Raw genomic sequence first — 24,094 nt, forward strand, 5'->3', positions numbered from 1 at the left:
CGACAACACATATCTCAGAGTAAACTTTATTAAAGTTACTTTTCCAGAAAATATATTCAGTAAATACAGTAATGCAGCAACAAACTTGGGCTTATATGCCTTTGAAATATTAAAGTAATCTTCAGTGATGCTGATCAGGAAATTCTTTCATTGGTGGAATTACTTCTCCAGTCTCCAGAATTGTATCACCCTAAAAAAACAAAGATGAATTAGTAGAAAAATCTTGCCTGCAGAGGTGATAGTTCCACTTGGTCAGACCTCACAAGGAAAATGTAGTTCAGTTCTGGCATTCACACTTTGAAAAGGACTTAGACAAAGTAGAAGCTGTCAAAGATGAGCAATATTCAAAATCTTAAGGTATAAGTGAAGGGGAAGCATAAGTGAAAGAAGTATACGGGAAAGTTTCACTCAAACAAAACGTCCAGAAAGGGCATGAAAGTGGTCTTCACAAAGTGACAGAGATGTTTATTTTGCATGGCCCCAAGAAAAAGGAAAAGCCCTAAAAAGAAGTTATGTATTCCCAGCAACTGAATGTGTTAGGCAATCACCAGTTTACCATTAGGCTCAGATATGAGGGACAGAATGCAAACTTTGCCAGGGTAGCTGGTTCAGGCATCTTTTCAAACCTAAATACAATCTATGTGGGAGAAAGGGCATGGGCTTTGGAGCCAGAACCAGGTGGTAAGAATCCTGGAACCTTCACTAAGAAGCTGTGTAATTTTAGGCAAATTACTTAGATTTAGTTCCAGCTTTGTGTTTTAAAATAGATTCTGTCAGTCTCACAGTCCATGAATAACTGGGTAGACTAGAATTACCCCAACCCCACCCTTGCCATTCCTTGACCTGGTAATGTTCAGGACTGTTATCTGATGAAGAAATACACTTTTACTGTTGAAGTCATTATACATTGGAGGGGTAGTTTGTTACACAGTTAGCATTATCCTAACACAGAAATTGGTACCCTGAAGTGGTACTAATGCCACTGTAATAAAAATCGAACCAATCTGCACTGGCTGAACAGTGGAGGCAAGGACAATGGCATGGGAGGCTAAAAGATGGAAACAAAAGGCAGTAGTAACTTGGAAGCAGAGCCTCTAGTGAATTGAGGTCTTAGAAGTAGCTGAAAAAAGTTACAGTATGTCTTTGATTACTACCAGCTGCCTTGGGAACGTACTTTAAGAAACAGGAGCTTAGGCAAAAAGTGGCTGATTTAAGAGGAGGAATAAAAATGGAAAGAATAAAAAAATTCAGGACCTTGCAGTATTGGAAAATCATACTGCTTCTGAATCTCTAAACACTGAGAGCTAACACTGAAGAGATCCTGAGATCAGAGACCCAGTAAAACTCAATAAACAGAAGAACTCTCCTATGGCAAAGATAAGATCTTGAATCAGTGTCTCAGATGTCCTCCACACAGTTGCCATGGAGTTGAAGATGCAGTTGCATGAACATCAAAGAAATGAGAGAACTTCGTAACTACACAAAGCACAGATGCATAGAGGACTGACTACAAGCAAATGGGCTCCCATCACGTATTTTTCTTTCCATACCTACCAACTGTTTTGGGAACTGGATGGTCAAAGAAGCCAAACATATAGGCAACAAAAGCCTCTGGCACTCAACCTTAAGCAGAAGGCAGATTTTAAAGGCTGTACAACCCTAAGAGCATACTTGCCAGTACGCATTTGAGACATGGTCTAGGTTGATAATGGAAAAGAAAACAAAACAAACCCTAAACAAAGCCAGGGGCCAGGAAGAACAATGAACAAAGGTATTCCTTCCAGAAACAAAATTAGTGCCCATTCAGGTAACTTACTGCACATGGGGGGTTAGGAGTCTTCATGTTTGATCACTGGCATTTCAGAATTGCCAAGAACTAGTGACTGCTCTACTGTCCGAATTCCACCACTGAACAATGGGTGGCAGGGGTTAAAGAAGGGATACAGTTAAGTAACCTTCTTAGTTCACTAATCCTCAGATCTCCAAGAGAAGTCACATCTAAACCTACCAGATACTACTGTGCAACATCTGGAGATCATGCATTTGGGGCTGGTTGCAGTGATGGTATGGGACTGCGGGATTTCTCTCCAGAAAGGAACTGTGTTTTATGTGTAGGGAGAAGGAAGCAAAGAGCTATTCAGTAATGAGAAGGGTGGACTGGCACCGACTCCAAGCATGGTAGGCTGGGAAATACAAAAAAGCACAGAGATCCGTGGAACAATAACAATGAGTTCTGGACAACAGGATCTGAAGAGAAGTGATGTAAGCTACTTCCAAGGTTAGACCTTAAGATCCTCCTGAGATATCCACCCCTGTCTTTCCCTGACATGATCTTTAGAAGCTCATATTCCAGATGGCATACCTATAAGGTTGTGGAGGACTGCATGATGGACATCAGTCTGTGCTGTCAGTAAGAAACAGACCGTTGATTTGTTAAGCCACTGACATCTGAGGGTTAGTGCCTATCCTATTCTAATATATGTACAAATGATCATTCTTTAAGTCCTCACAGAGGAAGCTTCTTAAAGGGATCAATGGCACAGAAACAAAGAACCACAGTGGCAAAAAAAACACAACAGAACTAGGCATGCTAAATGCTCCATAGCATTTAAGAGACCATCACTTTGGTCTTCTAAAAAGAGCCTCACCCTTCTTTTCTTTTGAACAGTACTAGCAAAATAAATAATAAACAGATATGTCAATGGAAGATTAAATAAATTACCCAACTGATGAAACTAGTAAGATAATTTCCTATTTTGAGACTACATAGGCCCTGACACACATTAATTATACACAATGAAATATAGAAGAAATTCCCTATTTCCAACTGAAGGGTTAGCCAATTTTGGTGGTTCACCCTAAAATTCCCTTCTTGCAGACGATAATGTATTATTGTGACTGTGTCATTTGGTTGAAGCAAGAACCAACACAGTTCTGTTTTTTTAAAGTATAGAACTTAGAGATTGATGGTAGTTCATTATGTATGACTAGAAATAGGACAAGAACATAATCTGTATTTTGCCATGCTAAACAATAACCTCACAGACAACCAGTAAAAATACCAACTGTTGGTTAAGTAATCTTTTAATGCTGAAAACACTCATTTTAAATTAGGATAATAGCTTACATATTCACATCCCAAAACTTAAAGTACACATTAACACATTTTAAATTCACAGATGGAGAGGTTAAGGTCAACTGCCAGAAGAAATGATAGTTTGGAATTACTGAAGGAGCATTTCAGTTGCTGTTACTATGCCCAAGTGTCTGCTCAGGCACTACATGAAACAGGGTACCAGTGAAAAACTGTTGGTACCTTCAGTTCACTTTAGGACTACAAAGGTCATACAACAAGTTTTATAGCCAGCTTCAAAAGAAATGCTTCCACCTCCCATTTTCAACTGTACCTTCTGCCTTACAATATTTCCTATTTTTTCTTTACAAGAATATACAAAACAGGCACTTACAATGACACTGAGAAGAAAGGAACATTTTAATGATCACTTAGGGAGAGAAAGAAGAGAGAAAACTAATAAAAGAAAAATCAGAGACATTAAGACTTACTGGGAATATTCTGGGCTTCCTTTCAACAATGGCATATGGTTTTGCCTGCAATAAAAGTAATGCTCTGTTAATTATGGTTTTAGAGTTTCTAAAATAAATCATATTCCAGATTTTTAACTTAAATCCCAAACTTTCACCCAACTCCAGACTCATACGTTCAATTGTTTACTCAAGATCTTTACTTGGCTATCTCTACTCGTCATCTCAAACTTAACCAGGTCCAACTTGTAACATCTCTCAGCCCCAAATGGTCCCCTATTGCAGCAAATGGCACTTTCGTTTTCCCAGTTACAAAGACCAAAAACCTCAATTCCTCAGCAGATCCTGTTGAGTTTATAATGTTGAGATTATATCTTGAATCCAACTGTTTCTCACCACCTCTAGTACTACTACTCTTGTTCAAGCCTCTATCACTTTTTTCACCTGCTAGTGTCCCAGCATTGGTGCATGCCTTCTTAGTCTGTTCCCAACACAGAGGCAGAGATTCTTTTAAGATGTACCAATCTTCTGCTTAAAGTTTGGCAATTTCTACAGCAAAGGCCAAAGTCCTTGCTGTGATCTCTAAGACCCTACACAATCTGGCCCTTGGTTACCTCTCTGATGTCTCTCTGCTTTCTCTGTATTGTAGCCACAGTGGTTCCTTTGCTATTCATCCAATCAGCTGGGCCTGCTTGTGCCACAGGGCCCTTATACATTAATGATTCCTCTACCTGAAATGCTCTTCTAGATACCTGCTTGGTTCATATCCTCATTTCATTTATGTTTCTCTTCAAACAGCACTTCCCCACAGAGGCCTCATCTTACCCTGCTTAGTTTTCCTTCTATAGATTTATAACCTCCTATAATATTACATGCCTCTTTGTTTATCTATTTATTGCCAGTCTCCAAGACTAAACAGTGCATGAGGGTAGAGACTCAATCTGCTTTGTTCACTGCTATATCCCTGTGTTTAGAACAGTGCCTTGCATATAAGAGATGCTAAATAAATGTTTGTTAAATAAATGTATTTATTAAGTATACACATTTGCACAAGATACCACACCAACAAAATTTTACTAAAAGATAATTGACATAATGTAAGACTAAAGGAAACTAGAGCCAAATGCAGGAGATAAACTCAAAATACAATGTAAATACATTAAAATGTCTTTAAGTACTGTGGCCAGAGGCAAGAAAACATTGAAATGTGCCTCGAAAGAATGTAAAATTCAGTCACTAAAGGTGTTAGCTGAAGCAAACTGGCTGCAACATTAATGAGGATGCAGACCTGCCCAAATCCAGAGGAAGAATAAGGTAAGGGAGAGGCCTTGGGACCTCTAGTAACAAAACCTTTAACTAATCATGTCCATTTGTGGCTCAGGAAAAATCACCTGGAAGTAGGACTACCTCAGATAAGCAACCATACTAATGTCATGAATTGTCAACCCAGTAACTGCAGTTTGTTAAATTTACTTCTCTTAGGAGATAAATGACTTTTCAATCCTAGAAAAATTTAGTTAAATATAGATATAACAAAGATTAAACCTAGAGTATAAACAAGTAAATGTCAAATTTAGTACGTTCTTAAAGCATGGGCATAATCCATATACAGTAGTCTGTTATTTAGAACATGTGTAATGTTTAAGGTAATCAGTCTGGCTATTAGAGGTTCTAAAAAATCAGTTTTAGGATCCTAGTTAAAATGGATAATTGATTTAAGCTTGTGATTGTGAGTTCAAAAAGATTTTGCTTCTTAGGGTCATTAATTTGCCCTACATATGCTTAAAAATATAATTCAACATATAAATACAAATGCATAAATGCAGCTTAAAACATATAATATAGTATATTTGTAAGTGGAATTGTTTTAGTTGAGTTCAACTTGAATTAATCCAAACATAGTAAGAAGAAAGGAGACTTCACATTTTACTAGATGTACAAATAGTTTAATAAAATTTTAAAACCGAGTTTAAAGAATTGTTTTTAAATTTGAAACTAACAAAATGAATTTTAATTTATATTCCAGGTAACTGTGAACAGTTCTTTCTGCGCATAAAAACCACTCTTGGATGTTAAAAAAAAACGTGCACTGACAAGAAAGTAGTAACATTTTTTTCTTCTGTAGAGTCTTGCATGTTGAGACAGTGAAAAAAATAACAGACATATAATGATATGAAATGGGCTATGGACTTGAAGATGAACATAAATATAAAATTTTGTTTAAGCCCAGCAACAAGAGAAACATAAGCTATACTCTTACCCTTAGACATATACATTTGTTTGCCGCCACCCACCCCTTAACAGTTGCAGAAAGATTTTCTGTTGGTTTACAAAGTGAAAACACTAAAGTCCAACTCTAATTCCCACTAGCCTCCACTAAATTTCATGTTTCTAACACAGAAGACAGGCCATGTCTACTCGGATATCCCTAAAACTGATGTGGCAGCACATGCTCCCACACAAATTTACTCCTTTCCAAAACACTACTTAAAACTTCCAAGGCTAGAAATTCTAGTCACAAGTGTCTCTGAACTTTGGTTTCATCCCCAACTTAACTTGAGCTACGTCTTCTTTAAAAAATGTCTTCTGGGGCGCCTGGGTGGCTCAGTCGGTTAAGCGGCCGACTTCGGCTCAGGTCATGATCTCGCGGTCCGTGAGTTCGAGCCCCGCGTCGGGCTCTGTGCTGACAGCTCGGAGCCTGGAGCCTGTTTCAGATTCTGTGTCTCCCTCTCTCTGACCCTCCCCCGTTCATGCTCTGTCTCTCTCTGTCTCAAAAATAAATAAACGTTAAAAAAAAATTTTTTTTTAAATGTCTTCTGCCTCTACTTTTCTTTTTCATTCCTGCTATCTTCACCCTAACCAGATTCTCATCAACTAACACCTACAAAACTGCAACAGAGCCTTTAGCTGATTTGCCTGATTTTGGTACTTTCCTCCCTCCAATTACCCCATCATATCAATGTGGGTTTTTTTTAGGTTTTCCTAAATATAGCACTTTTACCAATCACTATTGAAAATGGAAAGCTTCTCACTGCCTACCAGATAAGGTTTAACCTCCTCTGCCTAGCTTTCAAGAGTTTCCACTAAATGGTCCCAGCCCACTGAACCAAGAGACCTGCTATTCCAGTTGCCTCCTCAGTCTTGGGTAGATATGATACGCACACTACCGACTCCTTATCTTTCTTTCTAGCTAGGATCTTTTCTCTTCCATACTCTTACCCAAATCATACCCATCTTTCAACCTCACTATAAACTCTTTAAGGTCAGGAAGTTTATCTTGTATACTCTTTCCAGAGCAATAAAGGAAGATGATATACTAGGCACTCAGTTTTTGTTGATTAATGAACATAATCTGCTTAATGAAGAGAACAAAAATGATGTCAGCAATCAGAATTTAAAGAGACCATGCAATCAAGAGAGAACAAGTCACGTTAAAGGGAATTTTCTGAGAATACCAATTATTTATTTTGACTCTCCTTTCAACATGCTAACAGAAAGCCAACCTCAACTGGATTATCTACAATTTGTTTAGGCAGTCCCTAACTTTTGTTTTATCTTTTAGTAATTCTGTACTTACAATAAGCTGTAAGAATTATAAAAATAGGGGTGCCTCTCGGTGGCCCAGCCAGTTAAGCATCTGACTTTGGCTCACATCAAGATCATGTCATGATCTTGCGGTTCATGCGCATCAGGCTGTGTGCTGACAGTGTGGAGCCTACTCAGGATTCTCTCCCTCTCTCTCTGCTCCCCCCCTACTCTTTGTCTGTCCCAAAACAAATAAATAAAACTTAAAAAAAAAAAAAGAATTATAAAAATAATTTTTTCCTGAATCACTTCAGTAAGCTGCAAATATTACTTTAGTATTGCCTACAAATAAGAATAATATTCTTAAAATAATCACAATACAGACATCAAGATCAAGAAATTAATCTGTTTCATTATTGATACATTTACTACCTTCTATCTAGTCTAAAGAACCCATTCAAATGTTACCAACTGTCTCAATAATTGTTTGGAATTCTCAGAAAATCCTCTCTTACAGAACTTGTTCTCCATTGTGGTAGGTTCTAAAATTCTGAATGCCAATGCCATCTTTGTTCTTTTAAGCAGATTATGCCATCAATCAACAGCTGGATTCAGCTGACATGCCTCTTTAAGTCTTCAATCTAGAACAAATCTTCAGTCATTCTTTAACTTTCACAATCTTGATACTTTGGAAGGTAACAAGCCAATTACTACACAGAGAAGTCCCTCATTTTTGTCTTATGATTAGCTTCAGGTTAAACATTTTTGGCAGGAATAGCACATGCTTGATGCTGTTTTCTCACTGCACCCTATCAAGCAGTACACATTTCCAGTCTGTCCCATTAGTTGTAACAAATAAGTATGGTGAAGATAGGTATTTTGAGATTAACGTTAGCAACTTTTGATGTTCTCTGGCTGAAGAAAATGTTACTTTGATGATTCTCAAGTGGTGACTTTTCTAATTGTATCAGTCCTTGTCCATTTATTTTTTTTTCAACGTTTATTTTTTTTGGGACAGAGAGAGACAGAGCATGAACGGGGGAGGGGCAGAGAGAGAGGGAGACACAGAATCGGAAACAGGCTCCAGGCTCTGAGCCATCAGCCCAGAGCCCGACGCGGGGCTCGAACTCACGGACCGCGAGATCGTGACCTGGCTGAAGTCGGTCGCTTCACCGACTGCGCCACCCAGGCGCCCCTGTCCTTGTCCATTTAATATTTAGCAATCTACTGTACAAAAAAAATGGTCTCCTCTACCCATTTATTAATTTTTTGTATATGTGTGCACTCATGGTTTTGCATTTTATTTATTCAGTTATAACTAACTATCATTAGTTATTTTTTTTTAATGTTTATTCATTTTTGAGAGAGAGAGAAAGAGCAAGAGACAGCATGAGTGGGAGAGGGGCAGAGAGAGAGAGGGGCAGAGGATCCAAAGTGGGCTCAGCGCTGGCAGCAGCGAACCCGATATGGGGCTTGAACTCACAAACCATGAGACCATGACCTGAGCTGAAGCTGGACACTCAATCAAGTGAGCCACCCAGGCACCCCTATCATTAGTTATTTTGATGCTCACATTGTCCTGCGGGAGTGCAGATGAGTACAATAAGTTCACTTTATACTTTTCCTGCCCCAGCTCTGGAATTGGCCATTTCTCCAAAGAGCTCAGGATCCTTTCAGTGGAGAATTTAGAAAATAAGACCAGGCTGCTAGATATGTTAATTACCATGTGGTAGCACAGCAACCAGGCCTGTCAGTGGACAGACCTAGGGAATACCCACATTTATATATAGAATTCTGTATCAATACACATTAAAAACCTTGAGTTTATACCAAAAAATTCCAATTCCATTCCAGTACCACAGGGTTTTCTATCTTTCCACGTGTGTAAGTCCCTTTTCTGACATGAGAATTCCGGGTCTCATTATCATCAATGTATGTACTTATTTGAATCATTCTCCTATAACCAATCTCCTGTCACTACCACCACACTCCAGGATAAATAACCTCACCTCATTCCAGTCCTGAGATCTTACTATAGATTGCCTCCTCCATCATTGCCCCAAACCACCTTTCTTCCAGATGTCCTCTTCCCCTTGCTCAGGTTCCAATATCCTACCCAAGGTTAATGACCACTGCTGCTCTCCAAACAAGTATATTCACTAACCTTCCCCCTCCAAACTTTCCCTCTTCCCAGGACCCAGTATCTTCAGTGGGTACAAGAATGCCCCATTCACTCTATTTGGGTTATGACATCCCATGCTGGGCAGCCACCACTCCTCTCCCCTCCATGCCACTCCCCCAAGCGCAATCCTTCCTCACCCTGCCTTGGATCCAACACCCTATACCAGACTATCCCTCAGCTTTAAAATGTGGCAACTGGCTCAGTTCAATCACTACATGCAAGATCTTTTCATGACAAAGTTCAAGCTTTTGGGGATCATGGATTCTAAAGAAAGAAAATCATGAAAAATCAGATAGAATGAAGAAAAGAGAAATGGAATGATGACAAAGATAACCTTTGTCTGATTTGAATTGTATCTTATATCACATCTATGTTCAAACAAAGGAGCAGAAATTCTTTTCTTGCTTCCTACTTGGAACCCCAAGTTCACACCAGTATTATTAGGTCAACTACATTCTGATCATTTAAACACTATTTTTATGAGAAAACTCATTTCACATTGTAATCAACTAATATAAAGATTAATTTTTTGAAAAACCATACTTAAGTTTCATTAAACCTTTTACCTAAAAGGGTTCAAAGTAGTTCAAAACCAGTTATAAGTGCAGATTATTTCCACTAAGTAAAGCAGGGTAAGGCATGCCCACATGGGAAATAATTTTGTATAATATCAAAAATAAATTTTGAAAAATACATACTTAAAACATACTTACATTCACATGATATTTGATATAATAATGAATAATCCAGGCAGGTATAAGTACATGAGTAAAAGCAAAGATACTGTGTCCATATGCCTTATAAATCTGGAGGGAAAAGAAACATACATAAACAGATATCCCATTTTTTTATGCCTGTGGCAGGAAAAAAGCATCAATGATATAATAATGTCATGATTATTTTTATTTTTTTTTCCACGTTTTTTTTTTTTTTTTTTTTTTTTTTTTTTATTTTGGGACAGAGAGAGACAGAGCATGAACGGGGGAGGGGCAGAGAGAGAGGGAGACATAGAATCGGAAACAGGCTCCAGGCTCCGAGCCATCAGCCCAGGGCCTGACGCAGGGCTCGAACTCACGGACCGCGAGATCGTGACCTGGCTGAAGTCGGACGCTCAACCGACTGCGCCACCCAGGCGCCCCTGTCATGATTATTTTTAAATGCCTACATACTACATATTTACTACAGTCTGTAATTAACCTCACCCACTGAAATATTTTTATTAAACACAGGGCCTGCTAGGGGATATCTACAGAGTTCAGAGCAAACAAGGCTTAAGGCAAGCAACATTTTGCAAAGCTACAGTAAGATATTTATAGATATATAGAGATTTTAAAGACTACAAAAAAAAATCCTTAATATAAGCTTGTTAGATAAAACATGGCAAAAATAATGAAAGAATAGTTTTAATTGATTTAACGAGAGTAATCAAACCTACAGAATTTTTCAGGTAAAGTCAATTTACGTATCAATTTCAGACATCCACAGTCAACACACATGCATCATTCTAGGTGTAAGACAGACAACCTTGAGCACACCAAAGCTCGAAAAAGAATGTTTTACATATTGAGACAGGGTGTTCCAAGCTCACTTTGAGATGCCTTCAGGAACACTATCTTAAAAGAGAAAGGCAAAATAGAGGTAAAAATGGAATTTTTCCATGACAGCCAATTTGACTGCAACACACCTATCTTACCAGGGAAAGGACTAACTAGACTCTAGGTATTACAGTACATCTGATTATGGAAGAAAAATTAACTCAAAGGAAGGTAAATCAGACTCCAACAATCATTTACTTCCTTTCATCGCTGGCTGATGGGTGGAATGTCAACTTCCAACCAGGTAGCTGCCAAAATCAACAAGTAGTGTCAGGGATACAAAGGGTGAGAGGAGGGTTGAATCAATTTAATTTTACCATCATAAATAAGTATCTAATACGACTTTCTGAGAAAAATGTGCATAAGACTTGGTAGCACAGGAAGAAGTAGATACACGAGGATCTCAATGTGAACTCCTTCAATTCTTGGCTCTGTGACTATGGGTATATCATTCAATTTCTGTAGGCCTCATTTTCCACACATTTAAAATAAGGATTAGAAGTAGTGTCTACCCGGGACGCCCAGGTGGCTCGGTTGGTTAGGCCTCCAACTTGGGCTTGGGTCATGATCTTACAGTTTGTGAGTTTGAGCCCTGTGTTGGGCTCTGAGCTGATGGCTCAGGGCCTGGAGCCTGCTCCAGATTCTGTCTGTCTCTCTCTCTCGGCCCCTACTCACACTCTGTCTCTCTCAAAAATAAATAAACACCAAAAAAAAAAAGAAAAAAATTAAAAAGAAAAAAAAGTAGTGTCTACCTTACCTTACAGAAGTAAAGAAAGTAACACATGAGAAATGCTCAGCAAAATCCAAGGCAGAAAGTTAGCACCCAAGTGTTACTTAATAGTATTATTACCATCATTATCAGCCAATGTTACAGCTTATTGAAAGCAATTCTGAGATATAGTGTTCATCACTTAAACTAATGTAATTTAATGAATAACTTCAAGAAAATATCCAGAGACCCTTAAAATACAGCTCTTAAATGAGTGATTTTCTCCAGTGTGAAGTCCAGAAATGGCATTTGCAAATTAAACAATGTGTCAGAAGTACATAGTGGTTGTTCAGAAGGGTGGCTCTTGAATATTACTCAATAAGCATACAAGTAGGACTCTTATCTTTTATGGTGATCACATGGGGGCTGTACTACCAGTTAGAGAGTCATTGTGCCTTCTGGTCAGTTGGGTGTAGTGTTAGTCTCTATAACCTCAACTTTTAAAAAGCAGGCAGGTGTCTTTAAATACTAAAATCACATAATTTTCACTCAAGGAATCCTCCTATCATTCTGTAAAACCTAAGCAAAGATTCGCCTCCTTCGCATCACACATGACAGCGAAAGGGCTCTCCCGAAGCCATACACACTCCTGAACTCCAGAACTCCCAGCCCAGGACTCTTGGGACAAGAGAGCGTCCCTATTAAACCTGAGTCTCGGTTGAACCTGGTTCTCCCTCAGGGAACTACAGGGATTTGCGGGCCCAGAGTGATGTCAGTCCTTGGTGTGTCTATAATAAGCAGGCGTCGAGCGGCCAGGCTGGGGGTCGCGGCGGGGTGTATCAGTGCGAGGATGGTTTGTCACTCACCACCTTCTTCCAGGGGGCCTGGTCCTGCAAAAACTTATTCCAGAATCTCTCCATAGGCCACACCCTCTGCGGGGGCAGCACCGGCTCCCGGGGGCTCAGTTCTTGGTCCTTTAACCATCGCCTTCTCAGCTCTCGGAGCTGCTGCAGCCGCAGTTTCTCATCGGGCGTGTACCCCGACATGTCGCCCCTGGTACCGAGGCAGGACACGGCGCTTCCCCGACCAGGGTCTTCTCACTTAGGCGCGCGCCACCCCCCTTCTGAGGCGACCTTGCGCGGACGTTCGGGAGCGGCGCGCCGTTATGACGTCACTCTGGTCCTGCCTCCGCAGCGGCTCCAACCTCGGCGCAGGGGCTGGGCTTGCAGGAAATCTTTACCCGCCCAGGTTACTTGCGGGTGGATGGTCGGTGCGCCTTAGTTGTGGTTGGAGGGGGGGAAAGTGACGAAAAGAAGCGAGAGAGGTCGGAGGGCTAGAGTGGTGTGCTGAGACTTGGAAGGATGAGAATATGTGATTCAGTGAATGGGACGTCCAAATGCAAATTCTTCACTTCCCTCTCCCACCTTGGTACTCCTCTTCCCATGACTATACTTGAGAGTCTGTGGAGAACGTTACTTCCGAGTTTAAGTGCCAGCTGTGTCAGTGACTGGTAAAGTGACCTTGAGCAGTCTCAATCTGTTTCTTTATCTGTACTGCGGGGTCAAAAAAAGAGTAGCTTAATATCTAACAGAATTGGACCCGTTCATGCTTTGACCAGAAATTCCACTTCGAGGACTGTATCCAAAAGATGCAGTGGTAAAAATATGAAAAGAATGTGCACGAATATTCACTGCAGCACTATTTACAATAAAATACTGGAAATTCCTCAATGGTGGGCTGGTTGAAGAAATTATGGTGCAATAATGCAATTCTCTGGTCTATACACAACTGTAGAGTGATCTCTAGAATCTACTGTTAAGTGAAAAAAAAAAAAAAACTAAGTGGAGGGAAGTGTATATAGTATGCTACCTTTTATCCAAAAAGAGAAATTTAATTTTCAATTAAATTTGAAAAATAATGTGAAGGAAACTATTGCTATTGGGGGAGAAAGGGAATAGGATAGAGGAGATAGGGATAGAAGCTAGGCATCTCTGTATATATCCTATGTAACAGATTTGACTCTAGAACCGTGTAAACATTTTATACTTTTGTAAAACAAAATTAAATTTACAAAATCTCCTCTAACAATCAAAACTAAAAACACATGAATCTAACTGATCTGCCAGGTGTCATAACCCCCAAAACACACACCATTTTGAGTAAATTTAATCCATCAAATTACTGTACGTCTATAGAGAGGTATGCCTCAAAGACAGAGGAACTTCAAAAAAAAAAATCTTAAATTATTTTAGGTAATATATATTGGTAGTGGTGGTATTATTAATGTGACACTGAAAGTAAACATTTACACTGGAATTTTTGTAACGGGAGAAAGCAGTTACAAATGTAAATTGTATGACTTTAAGTAAAAACTCTGAAGGCCTGAATTTGAATAAAAAACTCAGTAACAATTCGTGATGTATTTTATCTTTAAATATGTTTATTTGGGACACCTGGGTGGCTCAGTGAGGAGCATCTGACTCGATTTCGGCTCAGGTCATGATCGCAGGGTCGTGGGATCAAACCCCACACTGGGTTCCATGCTGAGCATGAAGCCTGCTTAACATTCTCTCTCCATCTGCCCCCTCCCCTGCTCACATGTGCATGCACTTTCTCTCTGTCTCTGTCTCTCTCTATATATATATCTCTATATATATCTATATTTATATAGATATCTATATATAGATATCTATATTTATATATGTATATATATGTATATATACACATACATATACCTATATCTATATCTATATCTATATCTATATCTATATCTATCTATCTATCTATATATATATATATATATATATATCATTGTATCTTAGCTCTGCCCACTGAAATGACTTAAAAAACAATGGCCAATCCAGTAACCATAAACATCTCTAGCACCTATAGTGTGATTTCTAAATACCATTTTCCATTAGAAGAAACCAGGACTCCTCAGAACAGCAGTTCTCAAACATTTTGCTTCTCAAATTTCCTTAAACTTTTGAAAGTTGTTGAGGATCCCAAAGAGGTTTTGTGTGTATGGGTTATACCTATTGATGTTAGAAATTAAAACATTTGGGGCGCCTGGGTGGCACAGTCGGTTAAGCGTCCGACTTCAGCCAGGTCAGGATCTCGGGGTCCGTGAGTTCGAGCCCCGCGTCAGGCTCTGGGCTGATGGCTCGGAGCCTGGAGCCTGTTTCCGATTCTGTGTCTCCCTCTCTCTCTGCCCCTCCCCCTCCCCTGTTCATGCTCTGTCTCTCTCTGTCCCAAAAATAAATAAAAAACGTTGAAAAAAAATTTTAATAAAAAAAGAAATTAAAACATTTTATTTTATTTTATTTTTTATTTTTGAGAGACAGAGTGAGACAGAGCATGAGCAGGGGAGGGGCAGAGAGAGAAGGAGACACAGAATCCGAAGCAGGCTCCAGGCTCTGAGCTGCCAACACAGAGCCAGATATGGGGCTCAAACTCGCGGACCGCTAGATCACGACCTGAGCCAAAGTCGGAGGCTTAACCTACTGAGCCACCCAGGCGCCCCAAAACAGATTTTAAAATAACAAAATATCTATTAACAAAAATTATTTAGTGAGAAGAGTGCCATTGTTTTACATTTTTGTAAATCTCTTTAAAGTCTGGCCTAATAATGACAGCAGAATTTTTAAAACCACTTCTACATTCGATCATAATATCATACACCACATAGCCCTTGTAAAACTATACTTTTGTAAGAGAATAAGACTTAAAAAGGGAAAATAGCATGTTGGTATTAGTATGAAAATAATTTTGGCCTCATAAATACCATGAAAAGATCACAGGGATTCTCAGGGGTCCCCAGATCACTCTTTGAGAACCACTGCCTTAGAGAAATACCTAATTCCAGGTCTGAGTTAAGAAATGTAAAAGAAGTCAGGAACATCTTGCTTAGTAGAAAGCAGGGAAATTTTTAAAGACTGGGTCATGTTAAAAGGATTCAGAAGCAGGGGCGCCTGGGTGGCTCAGTCGGTTGAGCATCTAACTCTTGATTTTGGCTGAGGTCATGAACCTGCAGTTCATGGGATCAAGCCCTGGGTTGGGCTCCACACTGACAGCATAGAACCTCCTTGGGATTCTCTCCCTGCCCCTGCCCCTCCCTGGCTCATGCTGTCTCTCTCTCAAAATAAATATATAAACTTAAAAAAAAAAAATGATTCAGGAGCCAACTTGAATAGACTTCCACCGGTCAAAGATAAAAGAATTTGGGTATCAATAAGTATAATGACCTCAGTGGAATGAAAAATATCAAAGAGATTCACATACATGAGTTCATGATGAGTTAAAAAAAAAAAACTCATTGGTCATTTTTGTATGGTGTTAGGAAACCAACTCATTATTTTGAAAGCTGTTAAGTGAAAGGGAAAAATCAAGCACTTTGTGTAAGTTGGCATCTCTGTATAAGTTGCATCTTGGAGTAACAAAATAGTTTATGAAGGAAAAATTTAATCAAAGAAGCATAACCTGATAAAAGAAGAAGGGATGGTAAAAGTAGAATATCACTACTCTGCAACCATTAATGAGTAAATGCAATGATCATCAAAAACTGCCTAAGTCTCAAAAAGAGAGTAAGTGCGCCTCCTGGTGGAAGAGTGCCTCACTGCCTGTGAAGTAACCTTGCCAAACAAAAAAAAATTGAACCTGAATCTGTTCAAGTTTCTAGATCTAAAGGAAGTTTCTAGATCATTTAAAGGAAATACATGGACAGACTCCTGTAATTCCTATACAACACCAAAATGATACATTCAGAAAAATCCATACCGTGGAAACTAGACAAGTAACTCCGTTTCTTTTTTTTTTTTTTTAATTTTTTTTTCAACGTTTATTTATTTTTGGGACAGAGAGAGACAGAGCATGAACGGGGGAGGGGCAGAGAGAGAGGGAGACACAGAATCGGAAACAGGCTCCAGGCTCCGAGCCATCAGCCCAGAGCCTGACGCGGGGCTCGAACTCACGGACCGCGAGATCATGACCTGGCTGAAGTCGGAGGCTTAACCGACTGCGCCACCCAGGCGCCCCAGTAACTCCGTTTCTTAAACAAAAATATATTGAAGGGAAAACAGAAAGAGAGAGGCAGGGTGGGGGTGGGGTGGGGGATGATAACCCATAGATTAAAAGAGATGATAACTCTGGAACCACAAAAGACCCCAAATAACCAACACAATACTGAAAAAGAAAAAACTGGAGGCATCATGATTCCAGATTTCAAACTATATTACAGAGCTGTAACCATCAAGACAGTATGGTACTGACACAAAAACAGACACATAGGTCAATGGAACAAAATAGAGAACCTAGAAATGGACCCACAACTATATGGTCAACTAATCTTCGACAAAGCAGGAGAGAATATCCAATGGAAAAAGGACAGTCTCTTTAACAAGTGGTGCTGGGAAAACTGGACAGCAACATGCAGAAGAATGAAACTAGACCACTTTCTTACACCATATACAAACATAAATTCAAAACGGATGTGAGACCTAAATGTGAGACAGGCTACCATCAAAATCCTAGAGAAAAAAAAACAAGCAGCAATCTCTTTGACCTTGGCCACAGCAACTTTTTGCTAGACGTGTCGCTGGAGGCAAGGAAAACAAAAGCAAAAATGAACTATTGGGACCTCATCAGGATAAAAACCTTCTGCATAGTGAAGGATACAATCAACAAAACCAAAAGTCAGCCTATGGAATGGGAGAAGATATTTACAAATAACATGTCTGATAAAAGGTTAGTATCCAAAATCTATAAAGGACTTATCAAACTCAACACCCAAAAACCAAACAATCCAGTGAAGTAATGAGCAGAAGACATGAATAGACACTTTTCCAAAGACATCCAGATGTCTAACACATGAAAAGATGCTCAACATCACTCATCATAAGGGAAATACAAATCAAAACCATGAGATACCACCTTTCAGAATGGCTAAAATTAATACAAGAAACAACAGGTGTTGGCGAGGATGCAAAGAAAAGGGGACCCTCTTACACTGTTGGTGGTAATGCAAACTGGTGTAGCCACTCTGGAGAACTACATGGTTCCTCAAAAATTTAAAAATAGAACTACCCCATGACCCACCAATTGCACTATTAGGTATTTACCCAAAGGATACAAAAATACAGATTTGAAGGGGTATATGCACCCTGATGTTTATAGCAGTGTTATCAACAATAGCCAAACTATGGAGAGAGCCCAACTGTCCATTGACTGATTAATGGATAAAGAAGAGGTAGTACACATACACACACACACACACAAACACACACACACACACACACACACACACACACACAGGAATATTATTCAGCCATCAAAAAGAATAAAATCTTTCCATTTGCAACCATGTGGATAGAGCTAGAATGGATTATTCTAAGCGAAATAAGTCAGATAGAGAAATACAAATACCATATGATTTCACTCATATATGGAATTTGAGAACATATGGGGGGGGTGGGGAGAGGGAAACAAACCATAAGAGACTTTTAACAGAAAACAAACTCAGGGTTGATGGAGGGAGGGAGGTGGGGGATGAGTTAGATGTGTGATGGGTATAAGGAGGGCACTTATGATGATGAACACTGGGTGTGGTATATGACAAATAACTGAATTCTACTCCTGAAACCAATATTGCACTGTATATTAACTAACTATAATTTAAATTTAAAAAAATTTAAATAGCCAAATTATGGAAAGAGCCCAGGGGCGCCTGGGTGGCTCAGTCGGTTGAGCGTCCGACTTCGGCTCAGGTCACGACCTCACGGTCCGTGAGTTCGAGCCCCGCGTCAGGCTCTGGGCCGATGGCTCGGAGCCTGGAGCCTGCTTCCGATTCTGTGTCTCCCTCTCTCTCTGCCCCTCCCCCGTTCATGCTCTGTCTCTCTCTGTCCCCAAAATAAAAATAAACATTAAAAAAAATTTTTTTTTAAATAAAAAAAAAATTATGGAAAGAGCCCAAATGTCCATCAACTGATGAATGGATAAAGAAGATGTGGTATATATATACAATGGAATATTATTCAGCTATAAAAAAGAATTAAATCTTGCCATTTGCAACAATGTAGTTGGAACTAGAAAGTATTATACTCAGTGAAATAAATCAGAAAGACAAAAACAATATTATTTCACTCAGATGTTGAGTTTAAGAAATATAACAGATGAACATAGGGGATAAAAGAGAGGGGCAAACCCATAAAACAGACTCTTAACTGTAGAGGACACACTGAGGATTGCTGAAGTGGAGGTGGGTGAGGGGATGGGTGAAGGGGGTGAGGGGATGGGTAAGGAGGGCACATGTGACGAGCACTGGGTGTTATATGTAAGTGATGAATCACTAAATCCTACACCTGAAACTAATATTCCAATGTATGTTAACTAACTTGAATTTAAATAAAAATTTGGGGGGCGCCTGGGTGGCGCAGTCGGTTAAGCGTCCGACTTCAGCCAGGTCACGATCTCGCGGTCCATGGGTTTGAGCCCCTCGTCGGGCTCTGGGCTGATGGCTCAGAGCCTGGAGCCTGTTTCCGATTCTGTGTCTCCCTCTCTCTCTGCCCCTCCCCCGTTCATGCTCTGTCTCTCTCTGTCCCAAAAATAAATAAACGTTGAAAAAAAAAATTTAAAAAAAAAAAAGAAAAAGTAAATAAAAATTTGGAAGGTAAAAAAAGAGATGATAACTCAACAATAAGAACATGAACAACTCGAGTAAAAAATAGACCAAAGATCTTAATAGACATCTCACTAAAGAAGATATATAGATGGCCAGTAAGCATATGAAAACATGCTCCACATCATATGTCATCAAGGAATGCAAATTAGAACAATGAGATACCATTATACAACTGTTAGAAGGGCCAAAATCTGGGATCCTGACAGCACCAAATTGCTGGTGAGAATGTGAAGCAACAGCATACATTGTCAGTGGGATGCAAAATATTACTTACCTTGGAAGACTGGTGGTTTCTTATAAAACTAAACATACTCTTACTATATGATCCAGCAATCACATGCCACGGTATTTAACAAAAGAAGTTGAAAATTTATGTCCATACAAAATCTGCATACAGATGTTTATAGCAGCTTTATTCATAACTGCCAAAATTTGGAAGCAAACAAGATTTCCTTCCATAAGTGATTGGATAAACTGCAGTACATCCAGACAGTAGAATGTTATTCAGCACCAGGGCACCTGGGTGACTCAGTTGGTTAAGCACCGACCTCATGTCATGATCTCACAGTTCACAAGTTCCAGCCCCATATCAGGCTCAGAGCCTGGAGCCTGCTTCGGATTCTGTGTCTCCTTCTCTCTCTGCCCCTCCCTGACTCATTTTCTCTCTTTCTCTCTCTCAAAAATAAATAAAAACATTTAAAAAAGAGTGTTATTCAGCACTAAAAAGAAAGGAGCTACTAACCAATGAAAAGACATGAACGAAACTTAAATGTGTATTACTAAGAAAGAACCAATCTGAGAACCCTACATACTGTATGACTCACACTATATGACATTCTGGAAAAGCTAAAATTATGGAGACAATAAAAAGATCAATGGTTGCCAAGCCAGGGGGCAGGGGGTAATGTATGAATAAGCAGAACACAGAGGATTTTTCGGGCAAGGAAAATATTCTGTGTGACATTGTAATGATGGATATATGTTATTTGCCCAAACCCATAGAATGTACAACATCAAGAGTGAACCCTAGGGTAAACTATGGACTTCGAGTGATTATGGTGTATCAAGGTAAGTTCATCCTTGGTTAAAAAAAAAAAAAAAAAGTACTATTCTAGTGAGTGATGTTGATAATGGGGGAGGCTATGTATGTGTGAGAGAGCAGGGGGATATGGAAAATCTCTGTACCTTTTTCTCAATATTATTGTACACACAAAACTAAAACAATCAAGTCTTTTTAAAGTGTGAAACAATGAGGGAAATTTGAACACTACTTTGATTTTTTATAATATTAAGGAATAGTTGTTAATTTTTTATATGATGACATTGTGGTTATATTTCTAAAGAGGAGTTCTTATCTCTTACAGATGCATACTGAAATATTTATGGGTGAGAGAACACAATGCCTTCTAAATAATTGTACATAATTTCTAAATACTTTAAATAATTGGAGAGGGAGGAAAGAGGTTTAGAGGAAAGAAGATTAGTAATGAGTTGGTAATTGTTGATGCTGTCTAATAGGTAAATGGGGGGAATAATTATACTCCTCTCACATACTATTTTGTATATATTTGAAGTTCTTCCAAATAATAAGTTTTTAAAAATCTGTGCCTTGAAGTAACAAGTAAACTATGCATTTAAGCTATTACTAATCCTCATTCTATCTTATAATAGCTACATTTTATACTAAAATTCTGCATCCTTCTTAGGTTAGAGCTCTCAACCCTCTTAGGATGAGATGCAAACAACTGATAGTCAAGGGAGAGTGCTTAATCATCCCAGGAAGGATAGAGATCCTCAATGAGGCATTCGATAACCCACATACATGTTTCTTTGGTGAGTAGAGTTAAAGACATCTAGTAATTTCTTGAATTTGGGAGCTCCATTCTGACTTACTCTGGAAAATTACTATACTTTCCTCACCTCCTGCCACCACAACACTCAAAAAGAAAAAAGAAAGAAAATCAATATTGTTTTGGAAAATATATTCTTATACCACTGTCTACTGCCTACTGTATTTCTACCCCTTCCCATTTACATATAGCTATGAAACCCAAGAAGAAGATGGGTTCTAAAAATAAAACACAGTGGGGGAGCAAGTTCACCTACCACACCTGGGAAATGTGGACTCACAAATTCAGATGGTAGTACCTGGATTAACTCCTGGACTAGAGTGCCACAAGAGGGCACTCTAGCTTGTGGGAAATTATAAATCCTGTACAGTCAAGTTGAGCTTTGTATAAGGTCTCATTTACCAGTCCACAAAACCAGGAAGGAGCTACAGAACAGAGGGCTGGGAAAAGAAGGAGCTGGGAGATAAGGTGAGAGGTTGTCTTCTGTCAATAAACTTGGGATCTAATAAGGGTCTAATACTTCCAAGTATGTTTTTAAAGGCCAACTTGATTTGAGCCCTGGAAGAGTACACCAGTTGGAGCAGAGATGAGATTGAGACCATTGATTTGAGGTGATGAGGGACAGAGAGCCTAACTGAGTGCAGGACCCTCTACCACCAGACTGAATTTGCAACCTGGAATTGAGATTCAGTTTCCACCATCAAAATTCCCTTTCAAACTGCCAGTCAGAAATTTAAAAGCTTTTGTGCTATCTTCATTTATTTAAGCATATTTATTTTTTCTATAAATTCCTTTACCTTTTAGTAAGTTTCTTTCCTCTTGTTCTTTTTGCTTTAAAAAAAATAATAATCTATCACTCTACCACACAAGGCATCATTATTTCCAAGGACGCAAAGAGGAAAAGGATACTTACTCATGTTGATTAGAAGATCTGCAAGAGGGGGCATTCTAGAAGTCCCTACTTGGAATTTTTTTTTTTTAAATCAGTGTCTTAGAGGTAAACAGAAACTAATATAATCCACAGCTTCATGACAAAGTTCATTACTTACACAGGCAGAAGGTCACAAACTGTGTGCCAGAGATGGAGTTCTGAGCTGAACATTATATAGTTTCCATCTGTGAGGCACAGTTGGCAAGACTACAACTGTCTTAATACCCTACAATTAGTAGGGCAGAATAAGTTGTTTGACTTCTTAAGCATGTAAGTAGTCCAAGACAGTGTCCATCTCCTCAAGTTGTTACTTCTAGTTGGATCCCTGCACTTTCAGTGGCAAGTGATGGCAAACAGACACATTCTAGAAAAAACAATAGATTAAAATCATTACCTCTGCATCATAGAAGGCGCCCTCAAGTTCTCTACCAGAGTTTCTAAATTTTGTGTTTCCTTTCAACAATAATTTAAAACTTTTCATGTAAGCACATTCTAGATCATTTGGATAACCACCTCATAACCAAATACTCAAATTTGCATGTGTGTTTACAATTGCATGGAGCCAAGTGGACGCCACGTGATGTTATGGCACTGTAGGAATACAAGTTTCTCAGTCATTCAGAAGTAGGGAAGCGGTGAATGGAGCCACCTCACAGCACACAGCACCTCACAGCAAAGTTTCCATCTTTGTATGTATTGACTAGCAACAGTTGATTCAGTGAGGTAATAAACAAGTAAAATGAAAAAGTTTTCATTATGTCTTCTTTTTGTTAGAGTATTTTGTTTCTATTGCATTTTGTAGGGCGCTAGTAAGCAGATCAGCCAACAAAACAAGAATTGGTTTGAAATTAACGTCGTTTAAAAGGGAAAAAACAACAATGCTCAATAACTCAAATAATGTTCCAGTAATACACAATGAAGCAGAGAACCCCAAAATGCATCTTTCCACTATTTAACACATCATTGTTATTGTTTTATTATTCAAATTTTTAGCCTTATATTTTTGTTCACACATAATTGGTAAATTAATATCCATTGTACAGATGAAACAGAATATAGACAATGAGTTTATATGTAAGTTGTGTTTGTAAATATTTAAATAAAGGTATAATGGAAATTACTTTATTCTAGGAATATGCAAGAATTTGTTTTTCCTCCTTTAAAAGGTATTATTACATTACTTAAATTTGTACAGAATATACAGGTTTTTTTCTTTTTTATAAAATTATTAATGACCAACAGGGAATAAACTAAAGAAAAAACAGTGAGCATGTCTTCATAAGAACAGATGTACAGCCTTTTGGGGACTAGATTGACAACTAACTTTCTATAAATTCTAATATTCCTAAATGTAATAGTTCATCCCATAATTTCAGCCTAGTAAATAATACTTCATAAGTTATACATTTCACAAAACATTGGCGCAAAGTGTTTAAGCCTAAAATTTTTTGAACTCTACCCAGAAGGACAATTTTTCTTTCCTTTGTTTTGTTTTCTTTTCCTTTTTCCCCCAAGGAGCAATTAGTTTTATCTTTTCTTTCCCTGAATTAATTTTAGTTGATTTTCTTGGATAAAAGACATGGCTTTTGGAGGGAAGGAGGTGGAATCTCAACCATCCCAGCTGATTATAATGCAAATTTACATAATAATTGATAAAATTTACCTTATCTTTTTACTTAATAGATTTTCCATAACATCTTAAAGTCCTTATTAATAGTGAAAAGGAAAAGTATTATTAACAATTTTTTTAATTAACAATAAGACCCTTCATTATTATGAAAATGCAGCTGACTTACATTTTTGATGTAACATTTTATTTTTTTTCTGTTCATAAGTTATCTTTGATCTCTACACACCTGCTTTGGTGTATTCATGGGTATCTGTAATGATATGAGTGCTGGGAACATTTCATTTGAATGGCTTTTGTTCTCTTTTCTGTACTCATGCATTTCATTAGCATGATGATGCAGTGGTCATAATCCAGAAGAGTTATTGTTCTTCTCCCCATTTCTTTGTTCATGTACACACACACACACACACACACACACACACACACACACACACAAATAGATGCTGCCTCCTTC

At 38.6% G+C, this 24,094-nt stretch overlaps 1 protein-coding gene across 1 annotated transcript; it reads right to left on the reverse strand.

Moving 5' to 3' along the window:
- Positions 1-12: 12 nt before the first annotated feature.
- NDUFB6 (NADH:ubiquinone oxidoreductase subunit B6) lies at positions 13-12,725 on the reverse strand. Its single transcript, XM_025924496.2, has 4 exons — positions 12,421-12,725; positions 9,964-10,056; positions 3,565-3,609; positions 13-190 (listed from the first exon to the last, which is right to left on the reverse strand). The coding sequence occupies exons 1-4, from the start codon at positions 12,598-12,600 to the stop codon at positions 122-124; spliced, it is 387 nt and encodes a 128-aa protein (XP_025780281.1). The 5' UTR covers positions 12,601-12,725; the 3' UTR covers positions 13-121.
- Positions 12,726-24,094: the final 11,369 nt, after the last annotated feature.

This window comes from Puma concolor, chromosome D4 (genome assembly GCF_028749965.1).
Source record: "Puma concolor isolate L17-30 chromosome D4, mPumCon1.1.hap2, whole genome shotgun sequence".
Lineage (NCBI taxonomy): Eukaryota > Metazoa > Chordata > Mammalia > Carnivora > Felidae > Puma > Puma concolor.

What these genes read in the sequence shown, in the direction of transcription:
- NDUFB6 (XM_025924496.2), bottom strand. Translation starts at nt 12,600, where the DNA reads ATGTCGGGGTACACGCCCGATGAGAAACTGCGGCTGCAGCAGCTCCGA. An exon ending in AGGCCCCCTGGAAGAAGGTG is followed by an intron (nt 10,057 to 12,420) that starts GTGAGTGACAAA and finishes TTTTCCCTCCAG; the next exon opens with ATTTATAAGGCATATGGACA. An exon ending in GGAAGCCCAGAATATTCCCA is followed by an intron (nt 191 to 3,564) that starts GTAAGTCTTAAT and finishes TTGTTTTTTTAG; the next exon opens with GGTGATACAATTCTGGAGAC.